Genomic DNA, 25,393 nt, shown 5'->3' with positions numbered 1-25,393 from the left:
TTGTGGCCTAGGCAGGCAGGCGCCCGTGCTGTCTCCACTCTGACCTAGGCACCCACCCACATGAGGCGTCGGGAGGTGTGGGGCCGGGAGAACATTGCTCTGCCTGGTTTCCTAGGCGGAGGCAGGTGTGTTGTCGGCAGAGACCCTCACTCAGGCCAAGTGCGTGATGTCTCTTGTTCTTCCGCAGACGCCGAGCCTGGCACCCGAGAACCTGTTCCGGACGTGCCGCTCCCAACCATGACTCCCAGCACCGAGGAGGCTGACCACGACCACGACCACGACCACGACCACGACCACGACCACGACCCCGACCCCGACCCCGACCACGACCATGGTAGGGGCCCGTGTGCCTTGTGTCCTCTGCCCCTGGGAGCCCGCTGGGTTGCCGGGGCTCCTTGAGCGAGAACGGGCTTTCCTATTGCCTCCGGGACCGGGAAGGTGCCGCCATGCGATTCCTTGTCCCGAAACGCTGGCCTGTGCTCTGGAGCTGCGGGGACGTCCTCGGGGCTCTGCCCGAGAAGGATGTGCTCCCTGGGGAGAGAGGGGCCGCGGTGCGAGTCAGGCGCTCCGAGACGGGGCCGTGTGTCCTCCCGGGTGCTCTGGTTGGCTGCACGCTGCCTGGGCCTGTCCGCAGGTTGTCTGTTTCTCTGCGTGGTGGTCTGCTAACCCGTGCGGGAGGGGCGTAGGCTTCCCCGCCCCCCACGTCTGCTCCGGCCATGACCCCGGGGCTCTGGTGCAGCACGCCCAGCCCGCATGCCTGGCGTTGCCACGGAGGCTGCGAGTGCAGAAGCCTCATGGGACCCGGCGTGGAGTGCCCCACTGCCCCTGGTGGCCCAGTGTGCGCAGCGGACTTAGGCGCGGGCACACTGGTCTCCGCGAGGGTGGTGCTCTGTGCCTCTGCCTCTCCTGAGACGTCCTTGCCTTCCTCTTGGCGTTGGCTGGTCTCCGAGCTCCCGGGACAGCGTCCAGGAGGCGTGGCCGCTGCCTGAGGACAAGTCCTCGATGTGCCCTCTGACGCTGGCACGAGCGTGTTCTGGACCCGTGCCGTGCCCCCAGGCAGCTGGGGAGTTGTCTGCCTTGTAGTGCGGCGGGCCACCAGGAGAATCTGACCCAGTGTCCTGGATGGGCCAGTTCCCAGTCGTGCGCTCGTGGCCCAGACCAGACCCGGGCTGGTGTGTGGAGCCAGCCACGCGGGCCCGTCTGTCCTCCGTGCCCTGAGTGGGCGCAGATGAGAGAGGGTGCGGTTGCTCCGTCCGCTTTTCTCCCCTCTCGCCCCCGTGCGGGGAGCCGTCCAGCGAGGCCTGGCTGGACTGAGCCCGTGCCGGACACGGTGCTCCGTTGCCGTCCTGGAGGGCCCAGAGGATTGCTCGAGGTGTGCCCACCAGGCCCCTCCCCTGAGACAGGGGGCTGGGTGCCGTCAGGTTCTTTCTTGGCTGCCCCTGGAACCCGGAGGTGGCCCTTGCCTGGTTCCTGGATCCTTTCACTTCCCCTTCCTCGTCGCCTTGCCGTGTGGAAGGGAAGGGCCGCTCTTAGCCCGCCAGCCCTGGCCAAGGAGGGGAACCCACTCGGAGGGTGGGGTGCCACCAAGGCCTTGCGCGGCCCAACGCACAAGGGGGGACGGCGCGCCCTGCTGCGGGCCCTCGCCCTGGCCCCGGTGCCACCAGTTTCCCTTGGCCGGGATTCTTTGTGGCCTAGGCAGGCAGGCGCCCGTGCTGTCTCCACTCTGACCTAGGCACCCACCCACATGAGGCGTCGGGAGGTGTGGGGCCGGGAGAACATTGCTCTGCCTGGTTTCCTAGGCGGAGGCAGGTGTGTTGTCGGCAGAGACCCTCACTCAGGCCAAGTGCGTGATGTCTCCTCTTCTTCCGCAGACGCCGAGCCCGGCACCCGGGAACCTGTTCCGGACGTGCCGCTCCCAACCATGACTCCCAGCACCGAGGAGGCTGACCATGACCACGACCCCGACCCCGACCACGACCACGACCACGACCACGACCCCGACCCCGACCACGACCACGACCATGGTAGGGGCCCGTGTGCCTTGTGTCCTCTGCCCCTGGGAGCCCGCTGGGTTGCCGGGGCTCCTTGAGCGAGAACGGGCTTTTCTATTGCCTCCGGGACCGGGAAGGTGCCGCCATGCGATTCCTTGTCCCGAAACGCTGGCCTGTGCTCTGGAGCTGCGGGGACGTCCTCGGGGCTCTGCCCGGGAAGGATGTGCTCCCTGGGGAGAGAGGGGCCGCGGTGCGAGTCAGGCGCTCCGAGACGGGGCCGTGTGTCCTCCCGGGTGCTCTGGTTGGCTGCACGCTGCCTGGGCCTGTCCGCAGGTTGTCCGTTTCTCTGCGTGGTGGTCTGCTAACCCGTGCGGGAGGGGCGTAGGCTTCCCCGCCCCCCACGTCTGCTCCGGCCATGACCCACCCCGGGGGTCTGGTGCAGCACTCCCAGCCCGCATGCCTGGCGTTGCCACGGAGGCTGCGAGTGCAGAAGCCTCATGGGACCCGGCGTGGAGTGCCCCACTGCCCCTGGTGGCCCAGTGTGCGCAGCGGACTTAGGCGCGGGCACGCTGGGCTCCGCGAGGGTGGTGCTCTGTGCCTCTGCCTCTCCTGAGACGTCCTTGCCTTCCTCTTGGCGTTGGCTGGTCTCCGAGCTCCCGGGACAGCGTCCAGGAGGCGTGGCCGCTGCCTGAGGACAAGTCCTCGATGTGCCCTCTGACGCTGGCACCAGCGTGTTCTGGACCCGTGCCGTGCCCCCAGGCAGCTGGGGAGTTGTCTGCCGTGTAGTCCGGCGGGCCACCAGGAGAATCTGACCCAGTGTCCTGGATGGGCCAGTTCCCAGTCGTGCGCTCGTGGCCCAGACCAGACCCGGGCTGGTGTGTGGAGCCAGCCACGCGGGCCCGTCTGTCCTCCGTGCCCTGAGTGGGCGCAGATGAGAGAGGGCGCGGTTGCTCCGTCCGCTTTTCTCCCCTCTCGCCCCCGTGCGGGGAGCCGTCCAGCGGGGCCTGGCTGGACTGAGCCCGTGCCGGACACGGTGCTCCGTTGCCGTCCTGGAGGGCCCAGAGGATTGCTCGAGGTGTGCCCACCAGGCCCCTCCCCTGAGACAGGGGGCTGGCTGGGTGCCGTCAGGCTCTTTCTTGGCTGCCCCTGGAACCCGGAGGTGGCCCTTGCCTGGTTCCTGGATCCTTTCACTTCCCCTTCCTCGTTGCCTTGCCGTGTGGAAGGGAAGGGCCGCTCTTAGCCCGCCAGCCCTGGCCAAGGAGGGGAACCCACTTGGAGGGTGGGGTGGCACCAAGGCCTTGCGCGGCCCAACGCACAAGGGGGGACTGCGGGCCCTCGCCCTGGCCCCGGTGCCACCAGTTTCCCTTGGCCGGGATTCTTTGTGGCCTAGGCAGGCAGGCGCCCGTGCTGTCTCCACTCTGACCTAGGCACCCACCCACATGAGGCGTCGGGAGGTGTGGGGCCGGGAGAACATTGCTCTGCCTGGTTTCCTAGGCGGAGGCAGGTGTGTTGTCGGCAGAGACCCTCACTCAGGCCAAGTGCGTGATGTCTCTTGTTCTTCCGCAGACGCCGAGCCCGGCACCCGAGAACCTGTTCCGGACGTGCCGCTCCCAACCATGACTCCCAGCACCGAGGAGGCTGACCACGACCACGACCACGACCACGACCACGACCACGACCACGACCCCGACCCCGACCCCGACCACGACCATGGTAGGGGCCCGTGTGCCTTGTGTCCTCTGCCCCTGGGAGCCCGCTGGGTTGCCGGGGCTCCTTGAGCGAGAACGGGCTTTCCTATTGCCTCCGGGACCGGGAAGGTGCCGCCATGCGATTCCTTGTCCCGAAACGCTGGCCTGTGCTCTGGAGCTGCGGGGACGTCCTCGGGGCTCTGCCCGAGAAGGATGTGCTCCCTGGGGAGAGAGGGGCCGCGGTGCGAGTCAGGCGCTCCGAGACGGGGCCGTGTGTCCTCCCGGGTGCTCTGGTTGGCTGCACGCTGCCTGGGCCTGTGCGCAGGTTGTCTGTTTCTCTGCGTGGTGGTCTGCTAACCCGTGCGGGAGGGGCGTAGGCTTCCCCGCCCCCCACGTCTGCTCCGGCCATGACCCCGGGGCTCTGGTGCAGCACTCCCAGCCCGCATGCCTGGCGTTGCCACGGAGGCTGCGAGTGCAGAAGCCTCATGGGACCCGGCGTGGAGTGCCCCACTGCCCCTGGTGGCCCAGTGTGCGCAGCGGACTTAGGCGCGGGCACACTGGTCTCCGCGAGGGTGGTGCTCTGTGCCTCTGCCTCTCCTGAGACGTCCTTGCCTTCCTCTTGGCGTTGGCTGGTCTCCGAGCTCCCGGGACAGCGTCCAGGAGGCGTGGCCGCTGCCTGAGGACAAGTCCTCGATGTGCCCTCTGACGCTGGCACGAGCGTGTTCTGGACCCGTGCCGTGCCCCCAGGCAGCTGGGGAGTTGTCTGCCTTGTAGTGCGGCGGGCCACCAGGAGAATCTGACCCAGTGTCCTGGATGGGCCAGTTCCCAGTCGTGCGCTCGTGGCCCAGACCAGACCCGGGCTGGTGTGTGGAGCCAGCCACGCGGGCCCGTCTGTCCTCCGTGCCCTGAGTGGGCGCAGATGAGAGAGGGTGCGGTTGCTCCGTCCGCTTTTCTCCCCTCTCGCCCCCATGCGGGGAGCCGTCCAGCGAGGCCTGGCTGGACTGAGCCCGTGCCGGACACGGTGCTCCGTTGCCGTCCTGGAGGGCCCAGAGGATTGCTCGAGGTGTGCCCACCAGGCCCCTCCCCTGAGACAGGGGGCTGGGTGCCGTCAGGTTCTTTCTTGGCTGCCCCTGGAACCCGGAGGTGGCCCTTGCCTGGTTCCTGGATCCTTTCACTTCCCCTTCCTCGTCGCCTTGCCGTGTGGAAGGGAAGGGCCGCTCTTAGCCCGCCAGCCCTGGCCAAGGAGGGGAACCCACTCGGAGGGTGGGGTGGCACCAAGGCCTTGCGCGGCCCAACGCACAAGGGGGGACGGCGCGCCCTGCTGCGGGCCCTCGCCCTGGCCCCGGTGCCACCAGTTTCCCTTGGCCGGGATTCTTTGTGGCCTAGGCAGGCAGGCGCCCGTGCTGTCTCCACTCTGACCTAGGCACCCACCCACATGAGGCGTCGGGAGGTGTGGGGCCGGGAGAACATTGCTCTGCCTGGTTTCCTAGGCGGAGGCAGGTGTGTTGTCGGCAGAGACCCTCACTCAGGCCAAGTGCGTGATGTCTCCTCTTCTTCCGCAGACGCCGAGCCCGGCACCCAGGAACCTGTTCCGGACGTGCCGCTCCCAACCATGACTCCCAGCACCGAGGAGGCTGACCATGACCACGACCCCGACCACGACCCCGACCACGACCACGACCACGACCACGACCCCGACCCCGACCACGACCACGACCATGGTAGGGGCCCGTGTGCCTTGTGTCCTCTGCCCCTGGGAGCCCGCTGGGTTGCCGGGGCTCCTTGAGCGAGAACGGGCTTTTCTATTGCCTCCGGGACCGGGAAGGTGCCGCCATGCGATTCCTTGTCCCGAAACGCTGGCCTGTGCTCTGGAGCTGCGGGGACGTCCTCGGGGCTCTGCCCGGGAAGGATGTGCTCCCTGGGGAGAGAGGGGCCGCGGTGCGAGTCAGGCGCTCCGAGACGGGGCCGTGTGTCCTCCCGGGTGCTCTGGTTGGCTGCACGCTGCCTGGGCCTGTCCGCAGGTTGTCCGTTTCTCTGCGTGGTGGTCTGCTAAGCCGTGCGGGAGGGGCGTAGGCTTCCCCGCCCCCCACGTCTGCTCCGGCCATGACCCCGGGGCTCTGGTGCAGCACTCCCAGCCCGCATGCCTGGCGTTGCCACGGAGGCTGCGAGTGCAGAAGCCTCATGGGACCCGGCGTGGAGTGCCCCACTGCCCCTGGTGGCCCAGTGTGCGCAGCGGACTTAGGCGCGGGCACACTGGTCTCCGCGAGGGTGGTGCTCTGTGCCTCTGCCTCTCCTGAGACGTCCTTGCCTTCCTCTTGGCGTTGGCTGGTCTCCGAGCTCCCGGGACAGCGTCCAGGAGGCGTGGCCGCTGCCTGAGGACAAGTCCTCGATGTGCCCTCTGACGCTGGCACGAGCGTGTTCTGGACCCGTGCCGTGCCCCTAGGCAGCTGGGGAGTTGTCTGCCTTGTAGTGCGGCGGGCCACCAGGAGAATCTGACCCAGTGTCCTGGATGGGCCAGTTCCCAGTCGTGCGCTCGTGGCCCAGACCAGACCCGGGCTGGTGTGTGGAGCCAGCCACGCGGGCCCGTCTGTCCTCCGTGCCCTGAGTGGGCGCAGATGAGAGAGGGCGCGGTTGCTCCGTCCGCTTTTCTCCCCTCTCGCCCCCGTGCGGGGAGCCGTCCAGCGGGGCCTGGCTGGACTGAGCCCGTGCCGGACACGGTGCTCCGTTGCCGTCCTGGAGGGCCCAGAGGATTGCTCGAGGTGTGCCCACCAGGCCCCTCCCCTGAGACAGGGGGCTGGCTGGGTGCCGTCAGGCTCTTTCTTGGCTGCCCCTGGAACCCGGAGGTGGCCCTTGCCTGGTTCCTGGATCCTTTCACTTCCCCTTCCTCGTCGCCTTGCCGTGTGGAAGGGAAGGGCCGCTCTTAGCCCGCCAGCCCTGGCCAAGGAGGGGAACCCACTTGGAGGGTGGGGTGGCACCAAGGCCTTGCGCGGCCCAACGCACAAGGGGGGACTGCGGGCCCTCGCCCTGGCCCCGGTGCCACCAGTTTCCCTTGGCCGGGATTCTTTGTGGCCTAGGCAGGCAGGCGCCCGTGCTGTCTCCACTCTGACCTAGGCACCCACCCACATGAGGCGTCGGGAGGTGTGGGGCCGGGAGAACATTGCTCTGCCTGGTTTCCTAGGCGGAGGCAGGTGTGTTGTCGGCAGAGACCCTCACTCAGGCCAAGTGCGTGATGTCTCTTGTTCTTCTGCAGACGCCGAGCCCGGCACCCGAGAACCTGTTCCGGACGTGCCGCTCCCAACCATGACTCCCAGCACCGAGGAGGCTGACCACGACCACGACCACGACCACGACCACGACCACGACCCCGACCCCGACCCCGACCACGACCATGGTAGGGGCCCGTGTGCCTTGTGTCCTCTGCCCCTGGGAGCCCGCTGGGTTGCCGGGGCTCCTTGAGCGAGAACGGGCTTTCCTATTGCCTCCGGGACCGGGAAGGTGCCGCCATGCGATTCCTTGTCCCGAAACGCTGGCCTGTGCTCTGGAGCTGCGGGGACGTCCTCGGGGCTCTGCCCGAGAAGGATGTGCTCCCTGGGGAGAGAGGGGCCGCGGTGCGAGTCAGGCGCTCCGAGACGGGGCCGTGTGTCCTCCCGGGTGCTCTGGTTGGCTGCACGCTGCCTGGGCCTGTCCGCAGGTTGTCTGTTTCTCTGCGTGGTGGTCTGCTAACCCGTGCGGGAGGGGCGTAGGCTTCCCCGCCCCCCACGTCTGCTCCGGCCATGACCCCGGGGCTCTGGTGCAGCACTCCCAGCCCGCATGCCTGGCGTTGCCACGGAGGCTGCGAGTGCAGAAGCCTCATGGGACCCGGCGTGGAGTGCCCCACTGCCCCTGGTGGCCCAGTGTGCGCAGCGGACTTAGGCGCGGGCACACTGGTCTCCGCGAGGGTGGTGCTCTGTGCCTCTGCCTCTCCTGAGACGTCCTTGCCTTCCTCTTGGCGTTGGCTGGTCTCCGAGCTCCCGGGACAGCGTCCAGGAGGCGTGGCCGCTGCCTGAGGACAAGTCCTCGATGTGCCCTCTGACGCTGGCACCAGCGTGTTCTGGACCCGTGCCGTGCCCCCAGGCAGCTGGGGAGTTGTCTGCCTTGTAGTGCGGCGGGCCACCAGGAGAATCTGACCCAGTGTCCTGGATGGGCCAGTTCCCAGTCGTGCGCTCGTGGCCCAGACCAGACCCGGGCTGGTGTGTGGAGCCAGCCACGCGGGCCCGTCTGTCCTCCGTGCCCTGAGTGGGCGCAGATGAGAGAGGGTGCGGTTGCTCCGTCCGCTTTTCTCCCCTCTCGCCCCCATGCGGGGAGCCGTCCAGCGAGGCCTGGCTGGACTGAGCCCGTGCCGGACACGGTGCTCCGTTGCCGTCCTGGAGGGCCCAGAGGATTGCTCGAGGTGTGCCCACCAGGCCCCTCCCCTGAGACAGGGGGCTGGGTGCCGTCAGGTTCTTTCTTGGCTGCCCCTGGAACCCGGAGGTGGCCCTTGCCTGGTTCCTGGATCCTTTCACTTCCCCTTCCTCGTCGCCTTGCCGTGTGGAAGGGAAGGGCCGCTCTTAGCCCGCCAGCCCTGGCCAAGGAGGGGAACCCACTCGGAGGGTGGGGTGCCACCAAGGCCTTGCGCGGCCCAACGCACAAGGGGGGACGGCGCGCCCTGCTGCGGGCCCTCGCCCTGGCCCCGGTGCCACCAGTTTCCCTTGGCCGGGATTCTTTGTGGCCTAGGCAGGCAGGCGCCCGTGCTGTCTCCACTCTGACCTAGGCACCCACCCACATGAGGCGTCGGGAGGTGTGGGGCCGGGAGAACATTGCTCTGCCTGGTTTCCTAGGCGGAGGCAGGTGTGTTGTCGGCAGAGACCCTCACTCAGGCCAAGTGCGTGATGTCTCCTCTTCTTCCGCAGACGCCGAGCCCGGCACCCAGGAACCTGTTCCGGACGTGCCGCTCCCAACCATGACTCCCAGCACCGAGGAGGCTGACCATGACCACGACCCCGACCACGACCACGACCACGACCACGACCACGACCCCGACCCCGACCACGACCACGACCATGGTAGGGGCCCGTGTGCCTTGTGTCCTCTGCCCCTGGGAGCCCGCTGGGTTGCCGGGGCTCCTTGAGCGAGAACGGGCTTTTCTATTGCCTCCGGGACCGGGAAGGTGCCGCCATGCGATTCCTTGTCCCGAAACGCTGGCCTGTGCTCTGGAGCTGCGGGGACGTCCTCGGGGCTCTGCCCGGGAAGGATGTGCTCCCTGGGGAGAGAGGGGCCGCGGTGCGAGTCAGGCGCTCCGAGACGGGGCCGTGTGTCCTCCCGGGTGCTCTGGTTGGCTGCACGCTGCCTGGGCCTGTCCGCAGGTTGTCCGTTTCTCTGCGTGGTGGTCTGCTAAGCCGTGCGGGAGGGGCGTAGGCTTCCCCGCCCCCCACGTCTGCTCCGGCCATGACCCCGGGGCTCTGGTGCAGCACTCCCAGCCCGCATGCCTGGCGTTGCCACGGAGGCTGCGAGTGCAGAAGCCTCATGGGACCCGGCGTGGAGTGCCCCACTGCCCCTGGTGGCCCAGTGTGCGCAGCGGACTTAGGCGCGGGCACACTGGTCTCCGCGAGGGTGGTGCTCTGTGCCTCTGCCTCTCCTGAGACGTCCTTGCCTTCCTCTTGGCGTTGGCTGGTCTCCGAGCTCCCGGGACAGCGTCCAGGAGGCGTGGCCGCTGCCTGAGGACAAGTCCTCGATGTGCCCTCTGACGCTGGCACCAGCGTGTTCTGGACCCGTGCCGTGCCCCCAGGCAGCTGGGGAGTTGTCTGCCTTGTAGTGCGGCGGGCCACCAGGAGAATCTGACCCAGTGTCCTGGATGGGCCAGTTCCCAGTCGTGCGCTCGTGGCCCAGACCAGACCCGGGCTGGTGTGTGGAGCCAGCCACGCGGGCCCGTCTGTCCTCCGTGCCCTGAGTGGGCGCAGATGAGAGAGGGTGCGGTTGCTCCGTCCGCTTTTCTCCCCTCTCGCCCCCATGCGGGGAGCCGTCCAGCGAGGCCTGGCTGGACTGAGCCCGTGCCGGACACGGTGCTCCGTTGCCGTCCTGGAGGGCCCAGAGGATTGCTCGAGGTGTGCCCACCAGGCCCCTCCCCTGAGACAGGGGGCTGGGTGCCGTCAGGTTCTTTCTTGGCTGCCCCTGGAACCCGGAGGTGGCCCTTGCCTGGTTCCTGGATCCTTTCACTTCCCCTTCCTCGTCGCCTTGCCGTGTGGAAGGGAAGGGCCGCTCTTAGCCCGCCAGCCCTGGCCAAGGAGGGGAACCCACTCGGAGGGTGGGGTGGCACCAAGGCCTTGCGCGGCCCAACGCACAAGGGGGGACGGCGCGCCCTGCTGCGGGCCCTCGCCCTGGCCCCGGTGCCACCAGTTTCCCTTGGCCGGGATTCTTTGTGGCCTAGGCAGGCAGGCGCCCGTGCTGTCTCCACTCTGACCTAGGCACCCACCCACATGAGGCGTCGGGAGGTGTGGGGCCGGGAGAACATTGCTCTGCCTGGTTTCCTAGGCGGAGGCAGGTGTGTTGTCGGCAGAGACCCTCACTCAGGCCAAGTGCGTGATGTCTCCTCTTCTTCCGCAGACGCCGAGCCCGGCACCCGGGAACCTGTTCCGGACGTGCCGCTCCCAACCATGACTCCCAGCACCGAGGAGGCTGACCACGACCACGACCACGACCACGGTAGGGGCCCCGTGTGCCTTGTGTCCTCTGCCCCTGGGAGCCCGCTGGGTTGCCGGGGCTCCTTGAGCGAGAACGGGTTTCCTATTGCCTCCGGGACTGGGAAGCTTCTGCAAAGTGCTTCCTTGTTACCAGAAGGTGTCCTGTGACCTAGGATTTCTCTGTCTTTTGCTTACATAGATCTTTCATTTTTTCCTCCAGTGTTTGTACTGCCTTTAACGCTGCTTTTTCAGTCTGTTTTGCTTCGATTTTCTTCACCTTCCTTAAAGGTTTCCCTTTTTTTTTTTTTGTCTCTGAGTAGTACAGTTTTCTCTGTCTCTCTGTGCCCATTTTGCCTTTGCACTGTAATATGTACTTTGTTTCCTGTAATTTGCCATGATTCAGGACATTTTTCTCAGTGACCTCTTTGTGTGAATCCAAGATTTTCTGTTTCATTCTGGTTTTTTGTAGGTTCTGTGGTCTCTGTAATCTTGTTACAGATCGTTGTCCCCAAACTTGTAGCGCCCTCATTTGAACTTAGGAACAATCTGTTTGGCTCTTGTGTGGTTTGTGCTTTAGAGTTACTGCTGTTGTTCCTTTTTGACGTGACATTTTTGTGGTGGAATGTTATTGCTAAGTGTCTCCTTTTCTGAAAATATGTCTGTGTTTTCTACCTGTTTTGGAATCTTCATCCTTCTGCTTAACATGGATGCGTTTCTTCAGTGTAGAAGTGCTCGTGTGCAAGTCGTGTCCTCCATGACTGCCTTTTGTCCTCGTGAGTCCTATCATTGGCTGAACACTGCTGCATAACGACTCGGCATTTTTGAATGTTCGCAGAGCCTTTTAGTTTTTCTTCCTTACTCTTTAGTTAGGAAGTTATTTTTTGTTACTCTATACTAATGCTGAATGAAATCTGTCTTCTCAGTCACTCAGTTCAGTATGCCTGGATCCTTCCATGGATGAAATAATAGCAGAACTGTAATCAAGTGTCAAGTCTTCTCGCTGAACCTAATGCTCCAGTGTGCAGTGGAGCCAACCTGCACCTATATTTGCATGTTGTTCCATTCCTGTGTTCCCCATTCGAACATTTGTAAATATAGTAGAAAATTTTTCAGATATTGTCTGAGATGGTACCAAACTAAAAAACACTCTTGGACCACCTGTGACTTTACTTGTCTCCCAGGTAGACACCATTTGTGCCATTTGTATGTTACCAGATCTCTCATTACATCTTTCTCTATTCTTTGGCTGTCTGGAATTGTCTTTGCAATTAGGAGTATCAAGATATGTCCCTGGACAGAAAGAAAACCTTTAAGAATGAGTGGAGCGCAAGAAATGATTTTACTCTAGCTGTTTGAAATCCATGAGCCATTTCCCATAATGCATGTTTGCATGTACAGGAACATGAGTCAGAATTGTCAGGAACATCCATTGTGAGTGTGTTCATCTCTGTGTTTCAGAAATACTGATTTTATTCCTCTCTGATGTGAAAAATCACCGAGGACTTATTTTCTTTCCCTTACCGAAAGACCTGATGATTACATGGGAATCTGACATTTAGGATGGTCTGATAACTGATCAAACTCCAAATGTGTCCAATGATGCTAGCACCAGTCTCCCTTTGGGTACACTTCTGTTCTAACCTCTGTTCTCTTGAGCACTTGATGTGCTCAAATACCAGAATGCCTTACAAGTTCCTTTGATATTCTCTGCTGATCCTTTCTCTGAACACTAGGGGTTGCTTTTTCCATTTTTCCTTTGTGTTTCTTAGGTTGCTGGAAACGTTTGATGTTCTGGCCTGGAAGGATAGAGTTCCTAGGTACAACATTGCCCCTGGGGCACATTTACTGAGACAGCCAGTTTGCTTCCTGTGGCTCTACACTCAGTATGTGCTTCCCAAGATCACAAAGATGTTCAGTTTCTCTCTCCTTATGCTTTTGCAGCTGTTTATGGTCACTGCAATGCTTGGTACACAAGTTCTATACCACCACGTGCCACACACTTTTTTCCTTGTAGTATTCTAGCTTTGCATTTGGTACTTCTGATATGTAGTTGATTCTTAGTTTATGATGTCTCAGAAACCTCCAGAAAGTGTTGATTTTGAGTGCCATTTGCTGGGATGTCAAATCATTGATTTGCTTGTAATAGCAGGTTGAGTGTGTTTTCTCAACCTATCCGAAGACACTTTTAGGTATATCTGCAGCGGAGTCAATCTAACCAACTTGGAAATCCTAACCATTGCCACACATATACTTGGTCCAAATCCTCCATGCGAAGAGAAGGGCATGCCTGAGCTTGGCATGTGTCAACCGTGTCATTTGTATTCTGTCTATTGCTTTACTGAAGAGTCGGCATGGTTGCTTAGTAGCTTGTCGCATCCTATCTACATTTCTGGAGCCCTCCATGAAGGATAAACTTGCCTAAATATTTGCATGACTTTGTCATGTTGAATTTAAGTCTTCAGTTGCTGTCCAGGAGGGACCCGATCCCTGATGGAGTTATCCATGTGGCTCCTGTACTAGGACAGTGGGTTGTGCATCATATTGTTCTTTCGTGGCTCCCACTGGGACATGGAGAGAGCACTTTCTGAATTACTGGATCCTTTCTTTTCATCTATGACTGTTGTCTCATTTTCTCCAAGTGGAAGGGAAATTCTTTAAACTCAAATGATTGCCAAGGACATAAACCTCTAAGAATGATTTTCACCTTGCCAGTTGTTTTTCTCTCAAAACATGACAACATCTCCCCATTTTCTCCTAATTTGGATTTTTGTAGACTTACCCTTATTATGTCTCAGAAAACTTGTGCACATCCACATTATGAGAATGTGTTGTTTGGGTTGGAGATCACTTCTGTTCCTGCTTTCTGACATGGAGTTGGATCTGCATCTGAAAATCTGCTTAGGCAACTTTTGTTTTTTCTTCCACAGGAAGTATGATAGTCTCACTGGAGTCAAACCCAGAATCAGGCATGGTGACTGAGCAGAGCCTTCCAGTGGCAAATGATACCATGCCTCAGCTCAGTAGGGGTCCATATGTTTTATGTCCTCTGATCTATGAGATGCTGAAGATTTCATGTGGCATAAGTTCTGAGAACTCCTCTTCAGTATGTCTGCCATGCTTTCAAGATAATGCTGAGAGCTGCTTTTCCCAGAACGTTTGGCTATGTTTTCTTAATGTTCCTGAAACCTTTAGTTTCTGCCACGGAAGGACGTATTTCCTCGATAGAGATTTGCCCATGTGACACCTGTACAAGACCGTCATGTGGAAGCGCATCATCTCTCACTGGCCAACAGCTGCACATTCTATGGGCACTTTGCAAGTTACCAGAAACTTGGCGATTGTCTATCTTTACCCCTTTGCTATAGCCTAAGGTCATCTGATGCTTTGTTCTCAGCTGCTGTTCAAATACAAATAAAACATCTTGAAGAAATTTAAAATAGGAATTGTTTAACAACTCTCCTATCTATCTGTTTTGTTCTCATGCATTTTCCTTTACTTCTTTTTGGGGTACCATAAAGTTCATGACAATCATCATTATGAATTAAACATGGTGGGATGTAAAATAATTTATTTTACACCATGTGCATATTGATATGGGTCTGTTTTCTGAAAACATCATTAGACAGCTTTAGTTCTTTCCATCAACAGAATAAGTAACACCACAATGGAAATCCAATCAGTGTCAAGGTGTGTGACTGACCATGATCTTCACTGTGTGAATATTCAGCCCGAATCTAGAGTGGGACCACACTTTCCTTTTGCACTTTATCTTCTTAGTTACTGAAAAGCACTTTGGTGTATTTCCTTAGGATTTCTTCTTACTTCCATACAGTTTCTTTAAGTTTACACAAAGAATCCATTTTCAAAATGTTCATGTGACCACTAACTTGACTCGGTCTCTTCGGTTGTTCTGCAGGAAGGATAGAATTGCTCAGCAGAGATTGTCCTTGAGGGCTCTAATCTAAGGCAAAGCTTTTGTTTCATGTTGTTCTCTGTGTGGCTCCCAGCAGAACACGGAATGGGCACTTTCCAAGTTACCGTATCCTTTCCTTTTGTCTATACCTGGCTTTTTCTTTATTGAGGGGTGTTTGCAATTGGTAAGTCACAAACGATATTTAAGGATAAAAATAAGGAATCTAAGGATATATTTGAAATTGGCATTTTTGTTGCTGAATTATTAAATCTATGAGCCGCTTTCTCATTGTACCCATCTTTATAAACCTATGTCTGGCCGGCGCCGCGGCTCACTAGGCTAATCCTCCACCTTGTAGCGCCGGCACACCGGGTTCTAGTCCCGGTTGGGGCACTGGATTCTGTCCCGGTTGCCCCTCTTCCAGGCCAGCTCTCTGCTGTGGCCAGGGAGTGCAGTGGAGGATGGCCCAAGTCCTTGGGCCCTGTACCCCATGGGAGACCAGAAGTACCTAGCTCCTGCCATAGGATCAGCGAGGTGCGCCGACCGCAGCAGAGGGTGAACCAATGGCAAAGGAAGACCTTTCTCTGCCTCTCTCTCACTGTCCACTCTGCCTGTCAAAAATAAATAAATAAAAATAAACCTATGTTTATCTTGTGTCAGAAAACTCATGAAAATCTACATTATGAGCATGTATTTCTATGGGTTCAAATAATGTTTTCCTGTTGTCAGTTGATAAAATGATTGTGTTCTGAAAATATCCTAAGAAAACTTTTGATTTACCTTCCACAGGTGATTTAATGCTACCCTGGAGTACGAATCAGTGTAAGGTATGATGACAGAGTAAAAAAATTTTCAATGGCAGCTGAAGCCTTCTGTCCTCTGCATTCTGAGTTACTGAGAGTTCAGTTAGCATCATTCCTTAGTATTTTTCTTCATTTCTATGCACTTCCTTTAACCTAACACTAGGGACTACTTTTCAAAAATATCTGTTTGAGTTTTCTCACTTTGCTTGAAAACCTTAGTTTCCTCACAGGAAGGAGTACTTTAGTAGAGAATTGTCATTGAGGTATCTAAACTAAGACTAGTGTTTTGCTTCTTGTTTTTCTATCATTTGTTTGCTGGAGTACACTGAGTGGGAATGTTCCAACTTGCCAGTTGCTTTCATTTTTTTCCATCCTTTTCCTTTGGCTTTACCAAGGGGTAGTGTAACGGTCAGTACACAATGCATTCAAAGGCAAAAATTAAACAATGTAAGAAGGAAGTTAGCATGAGGACTTGTTTTGCTCCCCCAGATTGTTAAACCTGTGCATCAAGTTTTCATTCATTGTATTTACATAAACTTACCTCTTAGAAGCCTCATGAAGTCCACATCATGGGTGTATTATGTTTCAGTATATTTTTTCTTTTACTGTTGCTCCATGTTGAAATGAATATGTTGTCTTCAAATATACTAAGATAACTCCTGGTTTTTCTTCAACATAAGAAATTTCCCCCACCACTCCAAACCAGAACAGTGTCACGTATATTCACTGACCAAAATCCTCCAGTGGTAGAAGGTGAGAAGTCTGACCTTCTATGGGACCACCCGTGTCTACTGTACTCTGTCTTCTGAGTTACTGGAGAGCACAGTTGACATGATCCCTTAGGATATTTTTTCCCGATAAACTTCATTTCACCTCACAGTATGAACTACATTTTCTAGAATGCTTGCGCATGTTTTCTAATGTTGTTTGACATCCTCAGTTTCTGTGCATGAAGAATGGACGGAATTCCTGGGTAGAGAATTGCCCAAGAGGCACCTAAAATAAGAAAAGTGTTTTGCATTGTTACTCTATCGTTGCCTCACAGTTGCACGCTGCATGGACACTTTTCGTGTTACCAGATAGTATCAGTATCTCCTTACGCCTTTGCCATAATGCAGGGTAATTTCAGTGCTTTCTACACAAATAGTGTTCAAAGGTAAAATAAGACACCTAAAAATGAACCCAGAACATATATTTTCCTTAGCTTTTCTACATGAAGTCTCAGAAACCTCATGAAAATCCCCACTGTAAGTGTAGGATGCTGGTATTTAAAGTAATTTGTTATTACTATCTGATACTGAGATGAGTCTCTTATGAAAATGTTTTAGGAGAGCTTTATTTTTTTCTGCAATGGAATGAATGACACTCCAGGGGAAGCCCACCCAGTGTCAAATATGGTGACTGACAAAAATCTTCCACTGGGAGAGGATATCAGGCCTAACCTTGCAGTGGGCCTACTGATGTTTTCTCTCCTCTTTTTCTTACTTATTATGAGGACAGCTGGCCTGATTCCTTGGGGTTTTCTCTATTTTAAAGATTTTTTAAATTTATTTGAGAGGTAGAATTACAGACAGTGAGAGACAGAGAAAGGTCTTCCATCTGTTGGTTCACTCCCCAAATGACCACACTAGCCAGAGCTGCACCGGTCCAAAGCCAGCAGACAAGAGCTTCTTCCAGGCCTTCCACATGGGTGCAGGGGCTAGAGTACTTGGGCCAACTTCTACTGCTTTCCCAGGCCATGGTGGAGGGCTGGACCAGAAGAGAAGCAACTGGGACTAGGACCGGTACCTATATGAGATGCTGGCGCCGCAGGTGGAGGGTTAACCTACTGTGCCAAAGCACCAGGATTTTATCTTTCTGTACAAATCTTTTAACTTTACACTAAGAATTATTGTGCAGAAATGTTTGTAGAAGTTTTCTAACTTGGCTTGGACTCTTCAGATCCTGTGCAGGAAGCATGGAGTTCCTTGCCAGGGAATTTCCCGTGGGGCACTTAACCTCATCTACTCCATTTTGTATTCCTCCTATTCTATCCTTGACTCCTAGAGAAACACCAAATGGGCACTTTCCAAGTTACCAGACCTTTGATTTTTATCATAATCTTTTTGTCTTCTGAAAGAGTAGTTGCGATTGTTAAGATACAAATAATAGTCAAGGATAAAGGGGGAAAAAACTAAAAATGAATTTAAACAAGAATTTTGTTCTAAAATTATTAAACTATGAGCTTTTTTTCATTATCCATACTTTAAGAAACTGATTTTAATGATGTATCAGAAAACTCATTCAAGTCCACAATAGGAGCCAATTTGCTTGGATTTCAAATTTTTTTGCTGCCATCAGATGGTTGAGATGGGTCTGTTGTCTGAAATATCTTGACAACTTTTGTTTGTCATTCAACAGGTGCTTTGATGCTACCACTGCTGTTGACACAATACCAGGTAGGGTGAATGGCCAAAATCTCGAAATGGCACAGGATGCCATGCCTGAGCCTAGATGGGCCCACCTATGTCTTCTGTCCTCTGCATTCCAAGTGGCTGGAAAACTGAGTTAGGATCTCTTTTTCTTAAGATTTTCTTTTCTTTTCTCTGTATTTTACTTAACATAAGACTAAGGACTACTGTTTCAAAATGTTTGTTTTTAAACTTTGCTTGAAATATCTTCAGTTTCTTCCCCTGGTGGGTGAACTTCCTTGGTAGAGAATTGCCCATGAGGCCCATAAACTAAGACTACATAGTCTTCATGTTTTCTTCACACTTGTTGGCAGTACAACACTGAATTCACATTTTCCAAGCTACAAGTTTGTTTCATTTTTTTCTTTGCCTTCATTAAAAGTAGTTCTAATGCTGCAAGACAATTTGGTATTCAAAGACAAAAACTAAAATATAAGAATCAAGGTACAATAGGAAGTTGTTTTGGTCCAACAAAGCATTTACGCTAGGTATCAATTTGCTCATCAGTTGTATCTTTTCATAAGCTTATCTCTAAGCTGTCTCAGAAACCTCCTGAAATCCACACCATGAGTGTATCATGCTCTCACCTAACATTATTTTTCCTGCTCCCTGGTGTTTCTTCAGCAGAACAAATTACCCTGCTACTGCAGACCAGACCAGTGTCCAGTATAATGACCGAGTGAATTCTCCAGCCGGAGAGGATGCCAAGCCTGCGCTTGGTATGGGCCCACCCAGTGCACTGTCCTCTGACTTCTGAGTTACAGAAGAGCACAGTTACCATGACTGCTTAGGGTTTTTTCCCCATGCACTTCATTTAACCTCACAGGAAGGACTGCTTGCACAAGTTTTCTGTTTTTGCTTGACACATTCAATTTCTGTCCAAGAATGGATGGAATTCCTGAGTAGAGAATTGCCCAAGAGGCCCCTACACCAAGACAACCATTGTGCATCAAGTGGTTCCATGTGTGTTCACAGTTGCACACTGAATGGACACTTTCCAAACTACCAGGTCCTTTCAGTTTACCTGCCCTTATTCTTTTGCTTCATCAGGGGTTAATTCCAATGCTTTGTACACAAAGAGTATTCAAAGATAAAGGTAAATCTTCTAAAAATGAAGAGTGGGGATTTGTTGGGTTCAGAAAGTATAATATCTATGGTTTTTTCATAACACATATTTTCCTTAAATTGTCTGCATGAAGTCTCAGAAACCTCATGAAAACACTCCTTTATGAGTGTGTGACACTTGGCTTTAAAGTACTTTTTTTGCCACTCTCTCTCTCATACTGAGTTTACTTTATGAATATGTCCTAAGAAAACTTAGGTTTTATCTTCAGTGAAATAAATAATGCCACTCCTGGAATCTGACCCCATGTCAAGTAGGGCGATTGACCGGAATCCTGCATTGGAAGAGGATTCCAGGGCACAGCTGTGTCCTCTGTCCGCTGTTACTCAAGAGCTCCATTGGCATGGTATCTCAGGGCTTCCTCTTAACTTCTCCTCAGTAGTGCCAGCAAGCACTCTGCAAACCTAGGTTGTTATTGGCAAAAGGCAATTTTTTTACAGGGTGAAGTTTGGTTCATCACCTGGAGACATGTATTATCAGTTCCTTCTCATGTGTGTCTTTTGGTTTAATGATGTTTACCTCATTTCTTAGGGGAAATCTTGAGGGCAGTTCTTTAATCAGGAATTGGGATATCTCCAGAATCTGAGAATATTATTTCACTTTTTATTTCAACAGAAATGGAACCATCTCATCATATCTGGTGCTTTGGAACAACAGTAATCGACCCTATAAAGCAAGCTGCAAAACTCACATCTAGAAGGGGGCCGCCCAACTCTCCAAAATGAATCATTTTATTTCATTCAATGGTAGCATATTCACAGCTGGACATCACTAATTTCCCTACACTCTACCATGAAGCTAAGAGTGTTTTTAGAAAAAAAATTGACAGATTTTTCTTTCTGTCCAGAAATAAACAAATTGGCTTGCAACTGACTTCAAAGGAGTCATGTTTTCTGACTGTGCGGAAATCATGTTGTACACTTCACACTTCACAAACTTATTCAAAAAGGAATATGGAATGATCTGATTCCAAAATTTTCAGCTCAACCCATTTCAGTCTTGAATTTCCAATTCCATTGTTCAAGGGGACATGCAACAGTTACTATAAAATCAGTATTTAAGAATACAGTGAAATATATAAAAACAATGAAAATATGAGCTGATATTGGCACAAAAAATTTAAACCCACACATAATTTTTTTCATGGTAGCATTTTCATACATTTTTTTTCATCATGAAGTCACAGAAAGTTCATGAAAGCTCATATTCTAAAATCTCATCAAAATTTGATAAAGATGCATACCATAAAATCCTTTGAATGGATTTAAAATCGTGTTCATACCAAATCACAGTTTGGTAGTTTCAAACCACATCCATCTGTTGATATTCATGCCACGTAAGTTGCTAAATGCCACAAGTCAGAACTTTTTGTTAACCCTAGAGAATCAGTTGATGACACCAACACACCTCTGCTCCTTGCTAGGTTTCTGAATTCTCTGTGTTATGTTCCCACAGCAAATCATTGACTCTCTCCATTAATCCCCATTTATTTCATAATCTTTGAAAAGAGAATTTGATACAGTGTCTGGCATTTTGAAAATGGAACTACCTGGTACATAACAAATATGTGGCAATTATTTGACTGCTTTAATATTTTCAAAAAGATTATTTATTTAACAGGCAGAGTTAAGAGTGAGAGAGAGGGAGAGAGTGAGAGGGAGAGAGGGAGGGAGAGGAACGGAGCAGGAGGGAGCGGGAGGGAGATGGGGAGAAAGAGAATCTTTTACCAACTGGTTCACTCACCATATTGCCACAATGTCAGGCTGGGCCATGCTGAAGCCATGGAGGTTGAGGCAACAGAGGTGGGTCCCCAATACTGGGTCAGGACTGAGAAGGTTGCCCCCATGTCAGTAAAAAAAAGTAATTGGCCTACCTGATAGCATCACAGTTAACCTGGGCTCCTATGGAGTGATGGCCATAGTTCGGTGGTGGGAGTCCAGGCTCCTTCAGTCCTCAATAGCTAGCCCTAAAAGGTCAACCCAGGGCATAGGTGGGGTGGATGGCCTACTGACTCAATTAGGATGGGCAAGAGGACAGCCCATTCCTCAATGGCCCTTCTGGCAACATTTAGGACAAAGAGCCAGTGGGTCTCTAGGGTTGGGAAATGCTCTGGCCCAGTGGCTCATTTGGCCATATTTAATTTATTTTTTTGACAGGCAGAGTTAGAGAGAGACAGAGAGAAAGGTCTTCCTTCCTTTGTTTCGCCCCCTAAATGGCTGTCACGGCCGGCGCGCTGTGCTGATCTGAAGCTGGGAGCCAGGTGCTTCCCCCTGGGCTTTCCATGCAGGTGCAGGTCCCAAGCACTTGGGCCATCCTCCACTGCTTTCCTGGGCCACAGCAGAGAGCTGGACTGGGAGAGGAGCAACCAGGACAGAATCTGGCAACCCGACCGGGACTAGAACCTGGCGTGCCAGCACCGCAGGTGGAGGATTAGCTTAGTGAGCCACGGCACCAGCCGACTGGAGCTTCCTTAAATCCTCCTGTGGGATGGGGGCGGGTATTGGCTCAACCGCCATGACTCTTGGGCCAGGCTGTGGAGCTGTCCTCAGGGCCCTGCATGTGGCTCTGTCTCCAGGAGCCCGGAGCACAGCTGGAACCCCCACTCTGGCAAGATGAGCTGTGTCCCTGCCTGCCCAGGGGGCCTCTCCCTGAATGACCCCACACAGGCTCCTGGCCTGATGACCACAGCTGTCTTCAGACAAGACCCTCATAGGACTGGGGGGGTGGGGCTCCCACCTGTATAAGGGCAGGGCTAGAGGGAGGTGGGGCTGTGGGAGACCATGCGCAGTGAAGGCCAAAGCCAGCCGGGCATTGGATCTGAGGACACCTGGAAGGCCCAGGTGCCCTGAGCCCATTTGTGGGGGCCAAGTTGACTCCTGTGAGTAGGGGTGGGTGCAGAGGCAGGTTCTGGAGGTCCCAGGGGCAGAACTCAAGTGCAAGTGAGTGTGGGGTTTTGCAGTCCTAGCCTCGGGCCAACAGAGGGGTAGCAGGACACAGAGCATTGTTACCTGTGGGCTCTGGTGGCGGGGGGGGGTGTCCCATGCTCATCCCCTGCTGTGGCTGCCATAAATGAGCACCTGGGTCCCCATGCAGAGCAGAGATGGGTTTGTCTCAGCTCTAGAGGCTCGCAGTGGAGGCCCAGGTGCAGGCTGTTCAAGCTCTGGGGAGGCTGCACTGTGCTTCCAGCTGCTGCCTCCCCTGGATGCTCATGGGACAGAATCGGGACAGCCGAATCTCATGGGGAAGGGGCCAGTGGCCCAGGGACAGGAAACACAGGGAACCCCTGCCACCTCTTTAGAAACAGCACTCCTAGTCCCCGAGTGCCTGGCCCAGACTTCATGTCTGCCCCAGCCCTCACCATCACCTTAGGTGAGGATCCATTCCAGCCATTAAGGAGGGACTAAGATGCTGGTAATCAGCCAATGCACTATTTTTTATTTTATTTTATTATTTATTTACTTGAGAGTAGAGTTAGGGTGAGAGGGAGAGACAGAGAGAAAGGTCTTCCGTCCGTTGGTTCATTTCCCCAAATGGCCACAATGGCCGGAGCTACAGCGATCAGAAGCCAGGAGCCAGGTGCTTCTTTCTGGTCCCCCATGCAGATGAGGGACCCAAGCACTTGCGCCATCTTCTACTGCTTTCCCAGCCGACAGCAGAGAGCTGGATTGGAAGAGGAGCCTCCAGGACTAGAGCCGGCGCCCACATGGGATCGGGCAGCGCAGGCAGAGGATTAGCCTACTGTGCCACAGCGCCGGCTCCAGCCAATGCACCATTAGGGTCAGGAAGTCAGGTGGGGTAGGTGACAGGAACAGCATGGGACCCGGAGTTGGTGCCAGTGGTCCCCAGAGATGGGAGAGTGAGGCAGGCATCAGGGCCTGTGCAGCCCGTGGGGCTATGCAGGAGGAGCCAGAGGTGTCCCCAGCTATGCCATGGCCCAGGCTGCCGAGTCCCTTCCCTCTGGGGCGAGGAGACTGGAGCTGAGCTCAGCTTCACCAGGCACCCTACAGGACAGATGGTGGCTGTGGAGAAACATCGGCAGTGGAGCAGCCGGGACTCGAACCGCCGTCCCTAGGTCACAGCCTGGAGAGGCCGCACTGCCAGCGGCCCTGGGGCGTCGGACGCTGGACGCCGCAGGCAGCATGCCGGTGCGTCCCATGGCGCCATGGCGGCCGCCGTGGGGAGTGCGCCTGCGCCCGGCGCTGTGCCCCGGAAGTGGCCCCTCGTGGCCCGCGGCGCTCAGGTAGGAGTCCTTGCCGGTCCCGTCCGCTGCTGCCGGAGAGCCCGCGCGAGCCGTCGGGAGCCGTCCTGGACGCTGCCGGCGGAGCCTGCGGGAGACCCAGCGCCCCCGGGGTCAGGCCGGGCTCAGAGAGGCTGCGGCCCGAGGCTGCCGCGCCGTTTCCCAGGCGCGGTTCTCTTCTTCGGCCCCTCGTGGAAGCAGCGGCCTTCGCGGGCCCCTGTGCCGCCCGCCAGCAGACCGGGCCCCCTTGGCGGTGAGTGACGCGGGGCTGTTGGGGTTTCCCGCTGCGAGTCTTCGCTGCCGGCGTGCCTGTTGCTCTCGGGTCCCGAAGGCGCGGGTGGAGTCGTGGTCTTGCTGTGCGGACGGTCGGTCTGGAACTTTCCCCAGTGTGCGAGCAGCTGTGCCAGAGCAGAGGGGCTCCGTCTCCTCCCGGAGCGGCCCCGCGTTCCCGTCTGTTTGCGTTTTGATGGCCCAGCCGCCCTGCTCGAGACCCCCGAGACTGCTGACGGGGAGGAATAAGAGCGAAAACGCTCGTCTGTTTCCTGGTCTAGGAGGACAGTTTCCGGTTAACTGGCATTTGGTGTGATGTTAGCGCTCTGTGGGTTTTCAGTGAGAGGCCATTGTCAAGCCGAGGTTTAGCTTCTGTTCCTGATTTGATGATTCCTTTTTTTTTTTTTTAAGATCGCCAAAGCGGTGGGAGTTTTTGTGAAATAGGTTTTCTGTGTCTATAGGGATACTTTGTGGGCTTTCCCCATGTTTATTCTGTTCTGTGATATATTGATTGTGTATGGTAGCCATCCTTGCATTCCCGGAGTACCTCTCAGTTGCACCCAGCGTGCTAAGCTTTGGTTGTGCTTCAGGAGCGCGTTTGGTAATATTTTGTTGAGGAATGTGACAGCGCAGTCATGACAGATACGTATGTGCCGTTTTCTTTATGATGCGTTTGTTTTGGATGTTGGGAAAAAGTTGGTCTGATGGGATAAGATGGAAGATTTTTCCCCTTCATCTCCTTTTTGGAAGGGTTTGCAAATCACGGGTTTTAACTATCCTTCACACAGGAGTTCTGTGTTAATAGGCTAGGTGATGCATATATTATCAAGTTCGATATAAACTCTAGTAGTTGGCCTTGATGTAGTAGTTTATTTATAGCTATGTCTTCCTTTTTTTTTATAAAGTTCTTATTCATTTATTTGAAATTCAGAGTTACATTCAGAGAGAGAGAGAGAGAGAAAGAGAAAGTAAGTCTTTCATCTGCTGGTTCTCTCCAAATTGGCGCAGTGATGGGGGCTGAGCAGATCCGGAGCCAGTATTCAGGAGCCAGGGGCCCAGTGGCAGGTTCTCAGAATGGGGCACCAGATAAAGTCCCTGGCTTCTGTTTCAGCCTGGCCCAGCCCTGGCCTTTGTAGCCACTGGGAGGGGGCGAACCACCAGATGGGCAATCACTGAGAGAGAGCAAGAGTGCTCGTGATGCCCCATGCACTGCTTCTCTCCCCAAGTGGCTTCAAAGGCCAGTGCCGGGCCAGGCAGAAGCCAGGAGGCAAGAACTCCATTCAGGACTCCCAGGAGGGAAGGAGGCAGGTTCCAAGTACCTGGGCCATCAGCAGCTGCCTCCCTCGGTCCCATCCTGGAGTAGCGGGACTGGAATCGGCTCTTGAGCGCCCCACACTGGACGTAGCAGCATGCAGATGTGTCCCATGGCGCCATGGCAGCTGCCTGTGGGGAGTGAATTTGCGCCCTGCGCTGTGACCAGGAATTGTACCCGTAGGTACATCTCCTGCTCAGCCATCCTCAGATGGAAGTCTGCTCCTCATCTGTTCCTGCCCAAAAGCCTGTTCAAGTCTTGAGGAGCCGTCCTCGATGCTGCTGGCGGAGCCTGAGTGAGACCCAGTGCCTCCGGGGTCAGGCCTGAATCAGAGACACTGCAGCCCGAGACAGCCGCGGCAGGTACCTTGCCCTTCTGGAAATGTGTAGGCGCGGTCCTCTTCTTGGGCAGTCTGGAAGTCTACCCCTCGGGCCTCGGCTCCTGTTCCAGAGGAGCAGAAACGCTCTTTGGTGAGTTGGGCGCGATGGCCTTGCTGTCGTCACGGGGTAGATGGGGCCTGGGGTGCAGATAGCGGGCAAGGGGTGTGCATGTGAGGGGTGGAGGGGAGAGGAGGAGGAGAGAGGCGGCCAAGGGAGATTCGGGAGGAGAGAGGAAGGGGGAGAAGGAAAAGGTGGCGTGAAGGTGGGGTGGCGTGGAAGGAAGGGGAAGGAAGGCGTGTGGGGCAGCGTCGAGGGAGGGCGAGTGTGACAGGAGTGCCGGTGGGTGGGTGGAGGCGGGGGTTGGGAGAGGAAGAACTTTTCCTACGGCCTGGGTTCTGTTTTGGGGGTTTCCTGGCCCTGGCCGGAAGCAGTTTTGGCTGCGTCTGTGAGAAGCGGCCTTGACTCCCGGCCTCTCTTCTCTGGGTGGTTCTGAACCGTAATGTGTGTGCGGGAACACTGGCCTGGGGCACT

At 55.3% G+C, this 25,393-nt stretch overlaps 2 protein-coding genes across 4 annotated transcripts; both read left to right on the top strand.

Annotated features, from left to right (window-relative positions):
- The first annotated feature begins 192 nt into the window (after positions 1–192).
- Positions 193–19,536, top strand: LOC149124843 (uncharacterized). Of its 2 annotated transcripts, XM_089301880.1 has the most exons (10): positions 193–334; positions 1,872–2,024; positions 3,558–3,704; positions 5,242–5,400; positions 6,930–7,070; positions 8,608–8,760; positions 10,298–10,396; positions 15,077–15,114; positions 17,491–17,528; positions 19,279–19,536. In XM_089301880.1, exons 1-9 carry the CDS (start codon positions 238–240, stop codon positions 17,497–17,499), a joined length of 996 nt encoding a protein of 331 aa, XP_089158006.1. In that variant the 5' UTR covers positions 193–237; the 3' UTR covers positions 17,500–17,528; positions 19,279–19,536. The 2 variants fall into 2 exon arrangements, with proteins under 2 accessions (XP_089158006.1, XP_089158007.1); XM_089301881.1 differs by lacking the exon at positions 1,872–2,024.
- A 1,777-nt stretch (positions 19,537–21,313) lies between these two features.
- On the top strand, positions 21,314–24,946 carry LOC149124842 (uncharacterized). Of its 2 annotated transcripts, none has more exons than XR_016212505.1 (2): positions 21,314–21,541; positions 24,666–24,946. XR_016212505.1 is itself a non-coding variant. In XM_089303231.1 (2 exons), the coding sequence occupies exons 1-2, from the start codon at positions 22,826–22,828 to the stop codon at positions 24,779–24,781; spliced, it is 444 nt and encodes a 147-aa protein (XP_089159357.1). In that variant the 5' UTR covers positions 22,119–22,825; the 3' UTR covers positions 24,782–24,946. The 2 variants fall into 2 exon arrangements, 1 of the variants encoding a protein (XP_089159357.1); XM_089303231.1 differs by lacking the exon at positions 21,314–21,541 and adding an exon at positions 22,119–23,153.
- Positions 24,947–25,393: the final 447 nt, after the last annotated feature.

The sequence above is a fragment of the Oryctolagus cuniculus genome, chromosome 8 (genome assembly GCF_051225735.1).
Source record: "Oryctolagus cuniculus isolate XC-2025 breed Fujian yellow rabbit chromosome 8, ASM5122573v1, whole genome shotgun sequence".
NCBI classification, from domain to species: domain Eukaryota; kingdom Metazoa; phylum Chordata; class Mammalia; order Lagomorpha; family Leporidae; genus Oryctolagus; species Oryctolagus cuniculus.
The sequence above is the reverse complement of the archived record's forward strand: the minus strand, read 5'-3'. Positions and strand labels throughout refer to the sequence as shown.